Raw genomic sequence first — 19,621 nt, forward strand, 5'->3', positions numbered from 1 at the left:
TTCGAGCAACAACCCCTCTAGTTGTTGATCTGCCATTACTGCGGTCTGATTGAGACTGTCTGTTCTTTATTTACGGTCCGTCAGCTACCAACTGGATCGGTCTGCGTAAGCTGGAGGAGCTGGATGTGTCTGACAACTGTCTGACCGCGCTGCCCACGGCAGTCATGCACTGTTTGAAGTCCTTGAGCTTCCTCAACGTGTGCAGGAACACACTGAGCAGCTTCCCCGACCCCTGGGCGTGTCCACTGGTAAGAAGCTACACTGCTAATGATCCACTTCCTGTTTGATGTATCTGATGATTGTTTTTGTTTTCTTTCAATCAAAATAGAATATTCCAATCGCTGATGTTTTGTGTATTAATGTATTGAGCTCATTTGATGAAAAAATTTGTAGAAGGACCTTCGAACTCTGTAACTCTGTTCATCTGGTCACATGACATCTATTCATCAGTCCATCCTCCTCTGTTGCTCTACTGAAGGTTCTTACCTTTTTTCCCCTGAAAGGGTTTTTTGGGGAGTTTTTCCTGAACAGATTGTAAAGCCCTCTGAGACAAATTTGTGATTTTGGGCAATACAAAATATATTCAAAAACAAGTGGCGATGATTAGCTATGGACAGACACAGAGGTGCACACTCACGCGACCAATCACATGATCCTCCTCGTGCATAATAATAACAGACAGTACTATAAAGTTAGGGCTGCATTATCGTTTCATGGACTTTTTATAAAGATATTTCCTGAAATGTTTAACACCACATGGCAACACCTTCATCACATTGATGATGTTTTTTTTATTTTTTAGAGGAGTTACTGGAAGAAAAGAAATGAAAGGAATTCGTCGGTGAACTGAACTTGTTATGTTTCGACATAATAACACACATTTCTCGTCCTCTACAGAAGCAATGCAACGCTTCTTCCAATGTGATCGAGAGACTTCCAAACACCATCTCCATCTTCTGGAGGACTCAGTTGCAGGAGGTGGACTTCTCGGACAACAGCCTGAAGGAGCTGCCTTCCTATATCTTTGAACTGGAGGTAGGAACCATCATATGGATATGTTACTCTGCACAGAGCTGGAAAGTAAATAGTGACAATTATTTGAGTGAAATAAAAATAGATGCATTCATATAAAAATAAAAGTATTCAGACTTCTGTGTCATGTGTCAAGCAGCCTCCAGGTGGCTCTACTGCTCTGTGGTTGGCTTCATGTTTGAGTCATTGACTTACATTCTAGTTCTGCAGCTTAGAAGAACCCGGATAGTAATATAATGATAAATGATAATAAACATTATTATTATTATTATTATGTTCATTCATATAGCACTGTTCAAAAATGGAGAGATGCTAAACCAACTGGAATAGTACGACAATGGGCAGAAACAGATTTGTGCTGAAGTAGCTCATATGAATGATTTCATAGAATTTGTCACATTCAAAATGTTTTCCTGTTTATAAATGAAATGTATGAGTGGTTCAGATCTGGTGTACATGTGTATAGTAGACGGTCTGACCTTCTTCACAGTGGAAGCACATTAGTTTGATTAAAATATATATATACTGCTTTAATCTAAATGATTCTGAGTTTAAATATGTTATTAACACCAAATGATAACATAAATTAAAGCAAACGTAATAAAAATGCATATTGACTGCCAGTTTACTTATTATGAAGTTAAATAGTTTTCAATTCTGACACTGGGACTTTATGAAAGTTGAAAAATATTCTTATCACATCTCGTCACATCTTCCATGTGAGAAGATTAGCTTGCTTCAGCCAATAAATCCATAACTAACTTCCTATCAAACAGACAATGATTCATCTGCTTGTTTCCAACAGACTTGGGCTCTGTATTGTAGCTTCAACACATGAAGCATAGACTTCTATACAACCAGAGGAGTCGCCCTCTGGTGGTCAGGAGAGAGAATGCAGCTTTAACACATGAAGCATAGACTTCTATAAACCAGAGGAGTCGCCCCCTGGTGGTCAGGAGAGAGAATGCAGCTTTAACACATGAAGCATAGACTTCTATACAACCAGAGGAGTCGCCCCCTGATGGTCAGTAGAGAGAATGCAGCTTTAACACATGAAGTATAGACTTCTATACAACCAGAGGAGTCGCCCCCCTGGTGGTCAGGAGAGAGAATGCAGCTTTAACACATGAAGCATAGACTTCTATACAACCAGAGGAGTCGCCCCCTGATGGTCAGTAGAGAGAATGCAGCTTTAACACATGAAGCATAGACTTCTATACAACCAGAGGAGTCGCCCCCTGGTGGTCAGGAGAGAGAATGCAGCTTTAACACATGAAGCATAGACTTCTATACAACCAGAGGAGTCGCCCCCTGATGGTCAGTAGAGAGAATGCAGCTTTAACACATGAAGCATAGACTTCTATACAACCAGAGGAGTCGCCCCCTGGTGGTCAGGAGAGAGAATGCAGCTTTAACACATGAAGCATAGACTTCTATACAACCAGAGGAGTCGCCCCCTGATGGTCAGTAGAGAGAATGCAGCTTTAACACATGAAGCATAGACTTCTATACAACCAGAGGAGTCGCCCCCCTGGTGGTCAGGAGAGAGAATGCAGCTTTAACACATGAAGCATAGACTTCTATACAACCAGAGGAGTCGCCCCCTGATGGTCAGTAGAGAGAATGCAGCTTTAACACATGAAGCATAGACTTCTATACAACCAGAGGAGTCGCCCCCTGATGGTCAGTAGAGAGAATGCAGCTTTAACACATGAAGCATAGACTTCTATACAACCAGAGGAGTCGCCCCCTGGTGGTCAGGAGAGAGAATGCAGCTTTAACACATGAAGCATGGACTTCTATACAACCAGAGGAGTCGCCCCCTGGTGGTCAGGAGAGAGAATGCAGCTTTAACACATGAAGCATGGACTTCTATACAACCAGAGGAGTCGCCCCCCTGGTGGTCAGGAGAGAGAATGCAGCTTTAACACATGAAGCATAGACTTCTATACAACCAGAGGAGTCGCCCCCTGGTGGTCCAAAACAAAACAAAAATACTTGGTTATCGTTACTCAACAAATACACATTCGTTATAAAATAATTGTTCGTACAGACAAATGTAAAATAGTCTGTTTACTTTTGGTTTCACACAGGACATTAACCGTGGCCACCTGGGTGAAGGCCTTCTCTTTGTTTGACCCATCCATCCACACTCCCCATCCTCCCTTCTATCAGGACTTACTTGACAACCAAATCATTCATTGATGCGAGAAAAGACATTACTACTCCAGTATAAAATATATTAAGTAATAATATATTTATTTCTTGGTTATCTTGACCACTGTGTTCTACAACCCAATGTGAAACAGATATTTTGGGGCAAAGGTATTTATTGTGTACCTCCATTTCAAATGAATTGCATTTGTTTTTTAAATCTGCGATGTAACAACAGATCTGTTTTCGAGAAACTTGTCATGTGAGCTGCTGAAAAAAAAACTAACAACCTTTTCATAATTTCATTGCATTTTCTGACAGACCTGGCTGCTCTTTATTTCAGATCTCTATTTAGCTTCAGGCAATGTCTGAATATGCCTGAATGACGGTGTGTGAATGATCTGAAGCAGCACACCACTGTAACTCCAGCCAGCTGTCTGTGTGTTCCGAGTAAGGAACACGTGAATGTGTGGTTTAATATCTCACCCTCCTCCCATCAGGCTGTCGTCTTGTTGAGATTGTGTGGGAATCACATTGCGACACTCCCACCCCCCAGTAAGTGGAAGTGCTCTCAGCTCAGGACCCTCGATCTTTCCAGGAACCAGCTGGGCAAGTAAGTCCACAGTGTAGATACACACTGGCAGCTGTTCCTGAACAACTCAGCCTTTCAATGAATGTCATGTGTGGAGAACCATTCTGCAGTTCCAATGCATGTCTAACAGTGACACAGCTTTCAAGAGAGTTTGTGATATTGAAAGATAAAACCAGGGCTTTGATGGCATTTGATCAACTCTGAGTCGAGTATAAAATCTAATTATTTCTAAAACCTTATCAAAGCTAAGTACGGTAAGCTTTGGTTAGCTCAAGGTGTACTTGGCTAAAACTCAACGATTCATTTTAGATCCGTCATCCCCTTTTGTTGGATGACAAAAAGAATAATTGATGTTGTGCATGCAGACTAGATGTTGCAGCTTGTTTGGTCCCAGCCTTTACAAGTTTAGACTGAATATTATTTACTGTATCATGCTGGGCTTAAAGTAGAGTTCTTGTCTCTCTTGATTACTACTTCTGTTCCTTTTTCTGTCAGGACAGTTTGCACATTTCTAGATATTTCTAGACCATATTAAGCTAAAGCCTGTGCAGTAAAGGTGCAATGAGGAGTGTTGCATTCATTATTATTTTATTACAAATTGTGTCTTAAGAACAGAGGAGGGGCCTAAATCCAGGAAGCTGGCCTTCTTGACTACATGGAGCAGGAGGGACCCAGACCCAGACCCAGGTGGATCTGCTTTACTTACATGGAAATAGTTCAGTTGAATAATGTCAACCTACTAATAATGTGGACTAGATTGACTGTAGGGTCAGACTTACACATGGTTTCTGCCATTATTCAGTCCCTCCATTAAATGACCAACAAAGACCCTTTCTAAGTTCCCCCTCTCTGACTCCATTCCTCCAACTAACCATCTGATATATGGATCTTGTTGGGAGGAAGACCTGCAGTTTGATTAGATACATTTGTATTAGTGTTACATAATGTTTTACATGCATACATAATGTTTTACTGTATCGCGCTGCATGGCTCTGTCTTGGCAGTGTGTCCCATAGAGTTTCCCATGATTCTGCGTGATTCACTGGAAGTGCTTTTCTTGAATGACAACCAGCTGGAGTGTGTTCCCCAGTCTGTGTGTGGTCTGCACAGCCTCACTGAGCTCTACCTCTCCAAGTGAGTCCCTCTGGTTGTCCTCCATCATTCACCTGCACCCTGCCCCTCCGTGTTCGTGGCGTGTTTCCGTCCCTTTCATTGACAACTGGTTTGCTGAGACACTGCTGTTCTAGAACCAGATGTTGCTGTCTCTTTCAGTCATCAAGATGAAAAGAAAGTTAAACAAGGCTGCTAGATAATGTGTCTGTGCTGTTGCCAAGGGTCCCTTTAGCAGACAGCTAATGTCACAGCTATGTTCACCAATATTCTGCAGATGCTCAAGTAGCCTAAAGCTAAAGTCCAAAATGATACAGATTTGTGAAGTCTGAATTCATGTTTTCAAGCAATCAACTCTTAATTCCACGTATCTGCGTCAGTCGTTGCACCGCACAGAGAATGTGCTTGGTGTGGACAGACCATGACACGTAGACGACAGCGTCTTATTACCTCACTAAGCTTCTGTGAGGGCCTGGGATTCAATTTGACATTGTTAACCTTTTAATGAAATCTTGAAATTAACAGAATAATCATTTATATCAATGTGCTGCTTAATTTTCTGCACTTTTATAACAATGATCTGTATTCCCACTTTCTGTATTGAAATGGATGGATCAAGCTGAAATCAAACTCAATTTAAAACAGTCAATCAGAAGTTAGTCAAACACACATTGCATTGGCTAAATAATGGTTGTTGTTTTTTTACACTGAAGAACACTTTCAAATAATATTTTGCCAAAAAGTGAAATGTTTTTGGGTTCCGTCCCTGGGAACCACAGCTTTGTGTGCGGTCAGCCCTTCTGCTGCAGCTGTCTGCAGCTGTTTAATATAAGCAGCAAACTGCTCTGCTCCCACGTACACAAGGAATGAATTGTTTAGGAAGTTGTGGATCCGAAACTGACTGGCAACATATCCATCTGTTTTAGAAAACCCTTGTGAGCTCAGTGAAGGTTCACGAAATGTAAAAAGTTCAATTTAATGAAATTGTGAATAATAAAAAATAATAAAAAAATAATAAAAAATAGGTTATGTTTAAAGTTTGCTGTCTTTCATGTGAATCATTGACCTATGTTGTCTCACCTGCTCTGGGGATAGTAATCCTGGAATCCGGGAGCTTCCAGCGGAGCTCAGTCAACTCTCCAACCTGTGGCAGCTGGACACTGAAGACCTCCACATTACTAATGTCCCCCAGGAAGTAAGAGGAGAAGGTACGGTCTAACTGTTCTTAAAGACACCCTCAACCAACCTTTCAAAAGGAAAACAACATGCAGACGTTTTTGAATGCTTTGGGGTCGGCTGTAGCTCATGGGTCGTCCCGTAACCACAAGGTCCTCGGTTCTATCCCCACTCTCCCCATAGTTCATGTTGAAGTGTCCTTGAGCAAGACCCTGAACCCCCAGGTGCTTCACTGCAGCCCACTGCTCCTTAATAACTAAGGATGGGTCAAGGCAGAGAAGAATTACCCACGGGGATCAATACAAGTGTAAATGTCTTTCTTTTCTTTAAGACTGCTGGAGCTCCATATCAGCTGCAGATACAGTTCCAATACATTTTTGCAAAGAACGAGGCACGTGGATGTTGTCACTTACATTGGAAGCCCATTAGGCAAGGACCTCTTGGCCAGTATGAAGAGGACCAATGATTACAACAAGCACTTCCTGTTGTAATTGTCTTGTGGGCACCTGGCTTTAGTTTTAAGTTTCACTTGAACAACTGTGATCCTTTCCTTTTAATCAAATAACACTTCTTAACACTAAGAGAAACCAATGTTTATTTACAATTACAGCAGTCAGATTCATAAAGGGAAGAAGAAATGTGTTTGCCTATAATGTTCACTAAGCATAGGAAAGAGTTGTATAGAACGGTCACATTCAAGTGGCGTACAAGTATGAAAAAATAAAACGTGCAAACATTTGTTAAAAAAATGGCCAATGCGTTATGTTGCAGCACCTGTCTATAGTTTCTTGGTAACTGGTCATTTCCAACCCCACCTCTGGTTTTTCAGGTCCTGCATCTGTCCTGTCTTTCCTTCGAGCACACCTTCGAAAGGCAGAGCCTTTTAAGCTGCTGAAGATGCTTATGATTGGTCCACCGAGACAGGGGAAGACGGCCCTTGTGGAGGCTCTACAGACAGGCAGGGCGGCCCCCTTTACCCCCGCAGAATGCAGCATCTCCACCTCCACTTGGGAGCTGGACAAACCCAACGAAGGCAAAAACCGCGTGAGGAAAACAGACGGTGCATTCTTATCGTGTACATTGAATGCACACACAAGGCGTAGATATCAGACCATGGGCTGAGTTCGGTTTGCATGTTCTCTCTGTGTTTGTGTGGGTTTCCTCTGGGTGCTCCGGTCTTCTCACCACCAGAATTAATATAAGAATAGGTGGGTTGCATCAGGAAAGACATCTGGCATAAAACCTATGCCAAAACAGATTTCATAAAATCTGATTTCCATAACTAAAGACTGGAGTCCTGGTGAAATATATATTAATATTTGTTCAGCAATTCATCATTCACATCCACAAATGGAATGTATCCAATACTTATGATCAGATACTGGCTCATTGGCCACAGCTGTTCTTTTCAAGTGTTAGCAATTAGCATATGTTAAACTAGCATCATCAGACTCCCGTGCTCCCAACAGGGAGGAGGGAGAGCCAGGAAGAAACCTGCTATGGAGGGAGCTGTGCTCCTCATAGATGTCCTCATCTGGGATGTCTTGAAAGTCACATGTGGAGATGTCCGGCTTATGGGAGGCGGGGTTAAAGGAAACACTAGTGCACTATGGATCCCATGGATGCAAAAGATCGCAGAATCTTTGTAATTCTCTGTAATTCTATACGTAGAAAGCAACACTTTTTATTCACTTCAAGCACCACTGAGCAACTCTCATAAGAATACTGGATACATTTTACACTGTACCTCTTTATACATAAGGGTAGAGTGAAGCATAGCATATATAACAGACACTTCTGGAAGCAGGGGCAAGGAGACAGGACCCAGGACCAGCTTCAGACACAGCCAGGTCCAATGGACGCTATGAGGTGACAAGGCACAAAGACAACGGAGAAGTAGTAGAGTTAGTAATGTGTAATGAAGAGACGTAAAGGAGAGAGAGAGAGAGAGAGAAGAGGATATAGGTGCTCAGTGTATCCTAAAACATCCCCCAGCAGCCTATAAGCCTATAGCAGCATATCAAGGGGCTGGACCAGGGCAAACCTGATTCAGCCCTAACTATAAGCACTATTAAAGAGGAAAGTCTTAAGTCTATTCTTGAATGAGGTGACTGTGTCTGCCTCCAGGACTGAAAGTGGAAGTTGGTTCCATAAAAGAGGAGCTTGATAACTGAAGGCTCTGGCTCCCATCCTACTTTTTAGGACTCTAGGAACCACAAGTAGCCCCGCATTTAGTGAGCGCAGCTCTCTAGTGGGGCAATATGGTACAGTCCATTGTAAACGTTCTACAAAATAAGGGAATGGATCTTTAATAATTACTGTTATGGTCTTGTTCCACACAGAAGGACTCGGTGGCGTTCAACGTGTGGGACATCGGTGGTCAAGCGAACATGTCCACGGTGAACCAGTGTTTCTTCACTGATAAGGCCCTGTACGTGGTGATCTGGAACCTGGCTCTGGGAGAGGAGGCTGTCGCCAACCTGCAGACATGGCTACTTAACATAGAGGTGACATTTAGCTCACATAAACATACACACTTCTGCAGACCAACTGACAACCTGGCTCCAGCTGTAATGTAGTGTGAGTGGGTCAGAAAGTGAAGGGCGTGACTGTGATGTCTGTGTTTCCAGTGGGAGGGAGGAGTCATCGAAATTAAAAGACAATCATTTGGTTACCAGACCACATAAATCAACGACAGTCCAATAGATGTCATTTAATGGAAGCATGAACACGTGGAAGATGTTGAAACTGCTTGCATCATTTCACTTAAGTGCTTCATTGAGGCCTAATTAGTTTACATTATTAATAGCTACTTTTGTTTTTATAGGTTGGAGAGAAATTTCCCTCTGTTGTAACTTTGTCCTATGAGTTTTGTTATTGCCTGTCTCATAATAATAACAATGATAATGATGGTGTGCATCAAACGAGAGCACTCAATGTTCAAAAGCTTCAACATAGGAATTTAAAAGTTTTGGACTGAAAGTGAAGACTAAAATAAATGTATGTCTGAAACGTCTATACATGTTCTCTATGATTTCAAAAAGCCTTTCTTTTTCTTTGTGTACAAGTGAAACTCCCCAAAATGAACTGCTGCTGTTAGAAAAAAGCTCATTAAGATTAGTACCACATTGACAATTGCAGACACATTGATGCATGGAAAGAGATTGTAAAGATTGTATCATGTCATACATTGCAGACAACACAACATAGTGAACCTCTCCTTTTAACTTGTACTTTTAACTAGGCGAACACTTTTACTGACAGAAATGTCCCTGTTAGAAGTTTAAATATGACTTGAGGCTCCTGTTTATGTGTTAAACTCATTTCAATCAGAGGTCAGCCGCTAGTTTAATTTACTCTTCATTTGTCACGTGACCAAAGTTCCATTCTTGGGCCATATGAAGACGACTCAACCAAACTCCATCTGAGAAAGAACATGAGAAGTGGTTGAAAGAACTGTAAAAAGCCAACGGTTGGACATTGAGCTTTCCGTCTTCATGTTCTTTGTTTCTTTGTTACACTTTCACTAAGCATGTTCGCTCCTGTGTGTTGTGGCCTGTAGGCGCGAGCTCCCAACTCTGCTGTGGTGGTTGTGGGAACACATCTGGATCTCATTGACACCAAGTTTCGCACTGAAAGACTGGCCACGCTAAGAGCTTATATTCTGGCTCTGTGCCGATCCCCGTCAGGGGCTCGAGCCACCGGCTACCCGGACATCACCTGGAAACACCTGCAGTAAGCATACATTTGACCAAACATTGATGGTTTAAGCTTCATGCTAGTTGTCATCTGTCCATCTCTCTCTGTGTGTGTGTGTGTGTGTGTGTGTGTACACTCAGTGAAGTGTCCTGCAAGACCATGGAGGGCTTGGATGGGCTGAAGAAGCTGATCTACCAGGTGGCTCTCTCCATGAAAGACAGCAGCAGCTCAGGCGGTGGCAGTAAACTGCTGGGCAGACTGGTAAGTGTGACTGGGATGCTCTACACTGTGACTGGGATGCTCTACAGTGACTGGGATGCTCTACACTGACTGGGATGCTCTACACTGTGACTGGGATGCTCTACACTGTGACTGGGATGCTATACACTGTGACTGGGATGCTCTACACTGTGACTGGGATGCTCTACACTGTGACTGGGATGCTCTACACTGTGACTGGGATGCTCTACACTGTGACTGGGATGCTCTACACTGTGACTGAGATGCTCTACAATGTGACTGGGATGCTCTACACTGTGACTGGGATGCTATACACTGTGACTGGGATGCTCTACAATGTGACTGGGATGCTATACACTGTGACTGGGATGCTCTACAATGTGACTGGGATGCTATACACTGTGACTGGGATGCTATACACTGTGACTGGGATGCTATACACTGTGACTGGGATGCTATACACTGTGACTGGGATGCTCTACACTGTGACTGGGATGCTATACACTGTGACTGGGATGCTCTACACTGTGACTGGGATGCTCTACACTGTGACTGGGATGCTCTACACTGTGACTGGGATGCTCTACACTGTGACTGGGATGCTATACACTGTGACTGGGATGCTCTACACCGTGACTGGGATGCTATACACTGTGACTGGGATGCTCTACACTGTGACTGGGATGCTATACACTGTGACTGAGATGCTATACACTGTGACTGGGATGCTATACACTGTGACTGGGATGCTATACACTGTGACTGGGATGCTCTACACTGTGACTGGGATGCTATACACTGTGACTGGGATGCTCTACACTGTGACTGGGATGCTCTACACTGTGACTGGGATGCTCTACAATGTGACTGGGATGCTCTACACTGTGACTGGGATGCTCTACAATGTGACTGGGATGCTCCACACTGTCTGTTGCTCGGTTTGGACCAACAGGGGCCAACGTGGTTGCTTCCTGAGTACATACAGTAATTAAATCACTGACAGTTTTTTAGGAGCAGAGCTGGAAGACAAAGCATTCTTGAAATGATAAAGGAGACATATCATGCACATATTCAGGTTCATACTTGTATATTGGGTTTCTACTGGAAAGTGTTTCCATGTCCTAATGTTAAAAAAAACTATTGTTCTATTAAATATATATTAAATAACAGTTTAAGAAATCAGACCTTACATTACCCCTAATAATATGCACGCCCGTTCTCCATGCAGCAGGACCAGAGGGGTGCTCTCTCCTCCCACTGTCTCTACCTATAGTAGCACTGGGTAGAGTTTCCTACATGTTGCTGATTGGACGAACAACATCAGTTCAAACATCATAGTCAGGCAACAGTAAAAACACCACAATGAGCCACATGTATCAAACATGATGAACACCATACAAGGCTTATTGTGGTGGCTGTGAGATGTTAAACACAAATGTAGTGGAGGAGCTTTACAGTACTTCCTATGGTTTGTTCCTGGACCTATTTGGTCAAAAAGACTCAAAACGTGTTTATGTTCTAAAGCACAGAGATATTTGACCATTGTCGCCTCCACCAGATCCCCAGGAGCTACCTGACACTCCAGGAAGCAGTGATCGCGGAGAAGCAGAGACGAGATGCTGAGGGGGAGGTCCAATACCTAACTGATGACCAGCTGGACCGCATCATTGAACAGAACCCAGGAAGTGACATCAGAGACTATGAGGACCTGCAGACTGGTACTGTGGCTTGTTCAGCATCTGGACTCTAAAGTCATTGGTTTGACTTGTTTTGGTTGTTTCCTTTTCCAAAAGGGTATTTACTTTGGTTAGCCCCCACAGAAACACCTGTAGACAGGTGCATCATGTTGGCTGTGCTTCCATTCACAAACCCTACAACAGTGGAGCGACGCCAACACACCGCCCTCTTCTTATCCACAACTCTCATACACACCACGGCTAAAGGTTTCTGGGACAAACTCAGGGTTGACAGTAATAGCTTCCAGGTTGCCGTAGGCTACCATCTTTTGAGAAATTGACAACCAATTATAGCAAACAGCCAAATGTAGCAAAATAAATACACAATTTGGAGAAACAGGCAGGAGAGCCATCACAGGAGCAAAGCCAGTCACTGGATGGGTAAAAGAATATCAAATCACTTCAAAGGGGAAATGGACTGTACTTGTAGATCTCTTTTCTAGTCTTCTGACCACTCAAAGCTCTTTAACACTACACGACATTCAGATTTAAAAGTCAATTTGTGGACACGTCGACATGAACTATCGGAGCCGGGGATCGAACCGCCGATCCTCTGATTGAAGGACCCTGCTCTACACTGAGCCACAGTCTCCCCCAGTTTAAGTGTACCATATATTATTTAGAATATTTTTCAACAACGTACAGAAATGAAAGTGAGCAGGTATCTATACTGTTCCTGTCAACATAGCCTTGTGGTTATGGATTAATGTAGATTTAGCTGCTTCCCCGCAGTGCATCACTTTGCTCCTGCGATGGTACCGTCCTGCTGTGCCGACAGCCATCTACTGGAGCTAATACACTGACGATGGATCAGTACCTCATATAACCACACTGCAAACAAAGTCTCCCTTAAAGTAGGAACCTGACAGAGCTACATGGGTGTAGGTGTGTTTACTCAAAGTGGTGACTGTATTTTCAGTTTCAGCAACCACAAGCTGTTGCTTAGTTACCAGCCTGACGGACACTTTTGAAAGTTAATGTTGAATTCTTATCTACATTAAACCACCGATCCTTTGAACATCCCGGCTCCGCTAGCTCATGTAGATGTGTCCTTGGGTAAGACACTTGACCCCACATGTCTCCTGTAGCCGTTCTAAGGTGTGTGAATGTTAGTTAGTCCTGATGGACAGGTGGAACCTTAGCTCCTCCCATCAGTGTGTGAATGTTAGTTAGTCCTGATGGACAGGTGGAACCTTAGCTCCTCCCATCAGTGTGTGAATGTTAGTTAGTCCTGATGGACAGGTGGAACCTTAGCTCCTCCCATCAGTGTGTGAATGTTAGTTAGTCCTGATGGACAGGTGGAACTTTAGCTCCTCCCATCAGTGTGTGAATGTTAGTTAATGCTGATGGACAGGTGGAACCTTAGCTCCTCCCATCAGTGTGTGAATGTTAGTTAGTCCTGATGGACAGGTGGAACCTTAGCTCCTCCCATCAGTGTGTGAATGTTAGTTAGTCCTGATGGACAGGTGGAACCTTAGCTCCTCCCATCAGTGTGTGAATGTTAGTTAGTCCTGATGGACAGGTGGAACCTTAGCTCCTCCCATCAGTGTGTGAATGTTAGTTAGTGCTGATGGACAGGTGGAACCTTAGCTCCTCCCATCAGTGTGTGAATGTTAGTTAGTCCTGATGGACAGGTGGAACCTTAGCTCCTCCCATCAGTGTGTGAATGTTAGTTAGTCCTGATGGACAGGTGGAACCTGGCATGGTAGGCCCTGTCATCAGTGTGTGAATGGGTGAATGATGACATACACTTAGTGTTAAAGAGCTTTGAGTGGTAGGAAGACTAGAAAAGAGAAATACAAGTACGGTCCAGTTATCATATTGTGCATTCTGCTTTCAGCTGGGTGCACAAGAGTGTATCCCAAGTACGGATACACAGACCTTTACGTCACTAATGTCTACGCATATAACCGTCTGTTTTAATCATAATCTGTGTGAAATAATTCTAATTGCTGTTTTCTTTGTTATTTGTGTTTTACTGAGCATTCAACATGCACCGTACTTACTGTTTAGATACTTAAGAAATGGTAAATGGACCTGTACTTGTATAGATCTTTTCTAGTCTTCCGACCACTCAAAGCACTTCAACACTACATGACATCATTCACACCCTGATGGGAGGAGCCACCATGATAGAAGGACGACCTGGCTCACCACTGAACCAGTCACCCTGTCTGAAACACTGAAAATACAAAGACATACTTAGTTACAAAATGAGCCGGTATACAGTTTGTGTGCCTTGTTGGCACATTTAGGCCAAGACTACACCATTCATGAGGGAACACCATGCTAATGGCGCTCTTCTTTTTTGCACTCCCTCCAGCCATCAGCTTCTTGATTGAGACGGGGACCCTGCTGCACTTCCCCGACACCAGCCATGGCCTTTGCACCCTCTACTTCCTGTGTCCTGTGTGGCTGTCAGAATGTCTGGAGAGGATCATGCACCTCAAGTCCTCTCGCTCTGTAGCCAGGAATGGAGTGATCCGCACAGAAGACCTTAGGGTGAGACTCTGGAACTGGAATTATGCTTCTGGAGTTTCTGAGTTGTTTTGTGTGTTAACGGTGATACTGACTTCATTTTGTAACATCTATGATACTGTCTGTTGTGCAGATGCTACTGGTAGGAACAGGGTTCACCCCGCAGACAGAGGAACAGTATTTCCAGTTCCTAGCCAAGTTTGAGATCGCTCTTCCTGTGGCCAGTAACAGGTCAAATATTCTCTTTTTACTAATTGATTAACAGTTGATACAAATGGGAATTTTCTGTGTATTGTGTCATTTGTGCTCCACAAAGCACACCCACATTACTGTCCTAGTAGAAAGCCAATTACATCATAGGTCCCATTCTAGGAGTTCTGTTATTTGCCTCAAAGCTTGTCCCACTGTTTTTGCACCACACAAATCATTACATCAAAATATGCAGTACATCCAACTAGCAACTAACAGCTGGATTCACCAGAGCAACCAACCCATTTACCTTAGTAACGACCTTGCAACACTCAGGCAACTACACCCTAACAACTGCCTAGCAACCCCCCCCCCCCATGATGCCCCAGCAAACAGCAATGAAAACCCCAACAACTGCCTAAAGAGCCATTTCAACCACTGAGCAAACGAGTAAAAGCACTACTGAGCACCACTCACACCCTAGTAACGACCTAAAAGCATCCAGGCAGCTACCTTAAAGACAGTGACCACCCTACCACACGTAGCAACCAACTAGCTACCACATAGGGGGCCCTTCTTACACACAGCAACTACATAGCATCCATATGCTTCATACAGTACATAACAACAGGTAGCAACACATAAGCGACCACTGAAAAATAGTAGTAATGTAAAATGTAAAAGCAACCTGCCAACAACAAATAAATCCTGCTGCTGGTGCCAAGTAGCATGGCATACACACAGTTTCTTTCAATCTTGAAGTTTTCGAGTTCATTTTTGATGTGTTCTTCATTTTTCTTTCCTCTTGGTACAGCTATCTGCTGCCCCACCTCCTTCCCCCCAAGCCAGCCATGGACATCCATGGCTTCAGGCAACAGACCAACAACACCCTGCAGCGCCTTGTTCAGATGAGCTTTGTTCCTGCCGGATTCTGGGAGCGCTTAATTGCCAGGATGCTCATCAGCCTCACAGAGATGGACTTGCAGGTACTACAACCAGCAGATTCTCATCAGTCGCCTGTTGTGCCTGAAAATGTTCCTTTTTACATTCATGGCCTGCAATGTTGTGCTTGTGCAGTCATTTGAGCCCAAAAGAAACATCAGGAGCCAACACAGCAGGAACTCCGTGATCTACAGCTTTGCTGGAACCCAGCAGAGGAACCGCTGCAGCACCTTCAGAGTCCGACGGAGCCAGACCATATACTGGAAGGAGGGGCTGCTGGTCACTTTTGATGGAGGTTACCTCAGGTCAGAGAGACAGTCGGAGCTAGTATTCAGTCAACGTCAAGGCCCCACTGGGTCACAGGAAGTGAGCAGGTTCCACAATTCAACCTGGACATGTTTTTAAGAAGTCTTGAATACTAACGAGCAGCAATCTTAGTATCATGTTTGGTGCATATTCTGAACTGTCAGACAGATGAATAATAATATCCTACATACCTACATTTTTATGCAGCCGTCAAAATAATTTCAATGCTAAGAATTACATTACATTTACATTGCGTTACATTTGAATATTCAATTAAATTTTCAATTCAGTTTATTTTGTATAGCCCAATATCACAAATCACAAACTCTCCTCAGAGGGCTTTACAATCTGTACACATACGACATCCCTGACCTTTGACCTCACACCGGAAGAGGCCGGACCAATGAGGCCAGGCCTTTGAGGCAGGAGGCACAAAGGAGGAGACAGGGCCATTGGGAAAGAGGCCAGGTCCAGACCAGGGGCTGGATGCAGGAAGCAGGGGCAAGGGGTCAGGACCCAGGACCAGCATCAGACACCTCCAGGTCCAATGGACCCTATGAGACGTGAAGTCACAAAGACTCCGGGGAGGAAGCAGTTAGTAATGTGCAATGAAGAGATGTAAATTCATCCATTTCAATATTGCTCATCTTTCATATCCATCACAGCAGTCTTAGCACTATGATGTAGTAAGAAGCCTAATGTACAAAATGAGAACACACTGTAACTCTCAGGACATCATTTTTCCAGTGTTCAAAAAGTCTGAAATAAATGCAACTAATAAAAGAATGAATGTTGAACTCAAAGGTTCCTGCTGCTCTTTCTGCATTCTGTGTAAAAAGTTTGAAAACAGATCAAACCTCCAGTGAAATGAGGCGGTGTCATGTGTTTGTGTGTCTCAGCGTGGAGTCATCTGACGTCAACTGGAAGAAGAAGAAGAGTGGAGGCATAAAGATCATCTGCCAGTCAGACATGAGGGATTTCTCTGCCATGGCCTTCATCACAGACAATGTCAACCTTCTGATTGAGCAGTGGTTCCCTGGTCAGTGCCCAGTGACCAGCTTTCTATTACATTTCATTTAGCTGACGCTTTTACCCAAAGTGCTGTTTGTGTTTGTTTTCAGCTCTCAATACTGGCTTTATTAATATCTTTTTTGATTATAATATATATGCTGTTTTTCCCTCGTAGCCCTTTATGAAGTAATGAGCTGGTGTGTTTTATTTGGAGTGAGCACTTCTTCAAACTGTTTGAAAGAAATCTTGTTTAAATGTTACATTGCTTGTCAGAAACCGATCATATGGCAACTTTCTTCTTCTTCTTATTTTGACATGCAGTTAACAACGCAGTCATGATTAGTTTTTTAACCACTGTTTCTTCTTTCACAGACAGAACGGCTTTAAAAGTGTTCTATTGCCTTTTTAAATGCATGCTGTGTAGTGGACCTTATTGATGCCAATATAAAGAGTGGTTGATTTGGAGAAGTTACTGATGAACGTTTGAGATTGGACTTTGTTCATCTCCAGGGACCAGCACTTCTTCCACAGCCCAGACCGCTATGAATATATCCAGATTATTCACTGTGACAGTTATCAGTTCAACCTTCAGACGAGCAGCAACGAGGTCCTTCATGACCTCATCACCATACATCATGCACCTTTACCGTGTTCCTCCTGGATGTCCAGATAGCGAGCTTCCCAATGCAAACATAAACTCCACTGCTGCAGGTCCAGGTCACGGTCAATTCAATTCAATTCAATTCAGTTTATTTTGTATAGCCCAATATCACAAATTACAAACTCCCCTCAGAGGGCTTTACAATCTGTACACATACGACATCCCTGACCTTTGACCTCACATCGGATCAGGAAAAACTCCCCAAAAATAACCTTTGACAGGGAAAAAAGTGAAGAAACCTTCAGCAGAGCAACAGAGGAGGATCCCTCTCCCCGGATGGACAGATGAATAGATGTCATGTGACCAGATGAACAGAGTTACAGAGTTACATAAACACATTACATGAATATGACAACGTATGAATGGAACTCCAATCCATGAAACAGAAGGAGGTAGAGAGGAGGGGGGGCGGGGCATCAGCAGGGCCAACGCGGGAGGCCGGTTCACCAGCATCAGACACCTCCAGGTCCAATGGACCCTATGAGACGTGAAGTCACAACGACTCCGGGGAGGAAGGGGAGTTAATAAGGTGCAATGGAGAGATGTAAATTCATCTATAAGGAGAGAGAGAAGAGGAGATAGGAGCTCAGTGTATCCTAAAACATCCCCCAGCAGCCTATAAGCCTATAGCAGCATATCAAGGGGCTGGACCAGGGCAAACCTGATTCAGCCCTAACTATAAGCACTATTAAAGAGGAAAGTCTTAAGTCTATTCTTAAATGAGGTGACTGTGTCTGCCTCCAGGACTGAAAGTGGAAGTTGGTTCCATAAAAGAGGAGCTTGATAACTGAAGGCTCTGGCTCCCATCCTACTTTTTAGGACCTGCAGCAGGTCCAGTTCACGGTCAGGACTTGCTGCAGGTCCAGTTCACGGTCAGAACCTGCAGCAGGTCCAGTTCACGGTCAGGACTTGCTGCAGGTCCAGTTCACGGTCAGGACCTGCAGCAGGTCCAGTTCACGGTCAGGACCTGCTGCAGGTCCAGGTCACGGTCAGGGTCCAGGTCACGGTCAGGACCTGCTGCAGGTCCAGGTCACGGTCAGGACTTGCTGCAGGTCCAGTTCACGGTCAGGACCTGCAGCAGGTCCAGTTCACGGTCAGGACCTGCTGCAGGTCCAGGTCACGGTCAGGGTCCAGGTCACGGTCAGGACCTGCTGCAGGTCCAGGTCACGGTCAGGACCTGCTGCAGGTCCAGGTCACGGTCAGGGTCCAGTTCACGGTCAGGACCTGCTGCAGGTCCAGTTCACGGTCAGGACCTGCTGCAGGTCCAGTTCACGGTCAGGACCTGCTGCAGGTCCAGGTCACGGTCAGGACTTGCTGCAGGTCCAGGTCACGGTCAGGGTCCAGTTCACGGTCAGGACCTGCTGCAGGTCCAGTTCACGGTCAGGACCTGCTGCAGGTCCAGTTCACGGTCAGGACCTGCTGCAGGTCCAGGTCACGGTCAGGACCTGCTGCAGTGTCAGCTTTCTGTACTGGGTGTGTAATACAAGCAAAAAGGACATGTAACTAATGTAGCTGTTTATAACCTGACAAAGTAATTCTAGTAGTAATCTTAAAACAAACTGGGACTGGCCCAACTCGAAGTACAGACGTCTGAATGTATCCAGTAAACAGACGATGTACGTGTCTCCCTTGTAGCTTTGACAGCCAGCGAGAGTGACGGGAGTCTCCTCATCGAGCAGTACGCCCCCTGTCCCCTCTGTGCCTCGCTGGACCAGCAGCAGCTCGTAGCCAGCCTGGTTGGCCCAGTCGGAGAGACAATAGCAGGTGGAGGAGATGGGGTTCATTACTTTAACATGGAGGACTGTGTGCTGGCTGCAGTGGAGAAGGAGCACATAGTGTGTCCTCGGCACCCTGACCAGCCCGTCACCCTCCAGGAACTGGTCCCAGAGCTGTTCATGACTGACTTCCCTGCACGGTAACCTCTAACCACTTACTGGATCATTTCATTGTACATCCTGATCTAGTTATTACAATGGGCATGTTTCAGACACGTCTTACCCATTTCTATATCGATACAGCTGTCTATACAGACGAGTAACAGCTCATTCTTTCTACGTTGAACTGTAACTACATTGACTGAGTGTTGGCAAAGCTCTTCACTCCACTGCTGGGGGACACCAGTCTTCTGTCTTCAGGAATCAATGTTGGATACACACTGATCAATACAAAATGAGAACAATATATATTAGTATTTATAGTTATTGTGTTCATGTCAGGAGTGTGTGTGTGTGTGTGTGTGTTAAAGTAGCACAAACCCATGGAAACAGTTAAACAGTCGCTCCAAATATTAGTACA

General features: G+C 44.3%; 1 protein-coding gene across 6 annotated transcripts in view; it reads left to right on the plus strand.

Moving 5' to 3' along the window:
• lrrk1 (leucine-rich repeat kinase 1) overlaps positions 1-19,621 on the plus strand; it is a 100,380-nt gene that overhangs the window by 52,837 nt on the left and 27,922 nt on the right. For 5 of the 6 annotated variants that reach the window (XR_004611525.1, XM_034557651.1, XM_034557659.1 and 2 more), the window contains 17 exons: positions 85-248; positions 898-1,035; positions 3,687-3,799; positions 4,389-4,465; positions 4,783-4,912; positions 5,984-6,096; positions 6,894-7,108; positions 8,407-8,571; positions 9,627-9,799; positions 9,904-10,024; positions 11,562-11,721; positions 14,063-14,241; positions 14,351-14,448; positions 15,221-15,392; positions 15,484-15,653; positions 16,554-16,693; positions 18,962-19,241. Coding sequence is in view for 5 of the 6 variants with exons in the window: in XM_034557651.1 (XP_034413542.1) it covers positions 85-248; positions 898-1,035; positions 3,687-3,799; positions 4,389-4,465; positions 4,783-4,912; positions 5,984-6,096; positions 6,894-7,108; positions 8,407-8,571; positions 9,627-9,799; positions 9,904-10,024; positions 11,562-11,721; positions 14,063-14,241; positions 14,351-14,448; positions 15,221-15,392; positions 15,484-15,653; positions 16,554-16,693; positions 18,962-19,241 (2,608 nt within the window). In the remaining variant the exon portion in view is untranslated. The remainder of the gene's footprint in view (positions 1-84; positions 249-897; positions 1,036-3,686; positions 3,800-4,388; positions 4,466-4,782; positions 4,913-5,983; positions 6,097-6,893; positions 7,109-8,406; positions 8,572-9,626; positions 9,800-9,903; positions 10,025-11,561; positions 11,722-14,062; positions 14,242-14,350; positions 14,449-15,220; positions 15,393-15,483; positions 15,654-16,553; positions 16,694-18,961; positions 19,242-19,621) is intronic. The other variant, XM_034557679.1, reaches the window with a different exon arrangement.

Source organism: Cyclopterus lumpus, chromosome 3 (genome assembly GCF_009769545.1).
Source record: "Cyclopterus lumpus isolate fCycLum1 chromosome 3, fCycLum1.pri, whole genome shotgun sequence".
NCBI classification, from domain to species: Eukaryota; Metazoa; Chordata; class Actinopteri; order Perciformes; family Cyclopteridae; genus Cyclopterus; species Cyclopterus lumpus.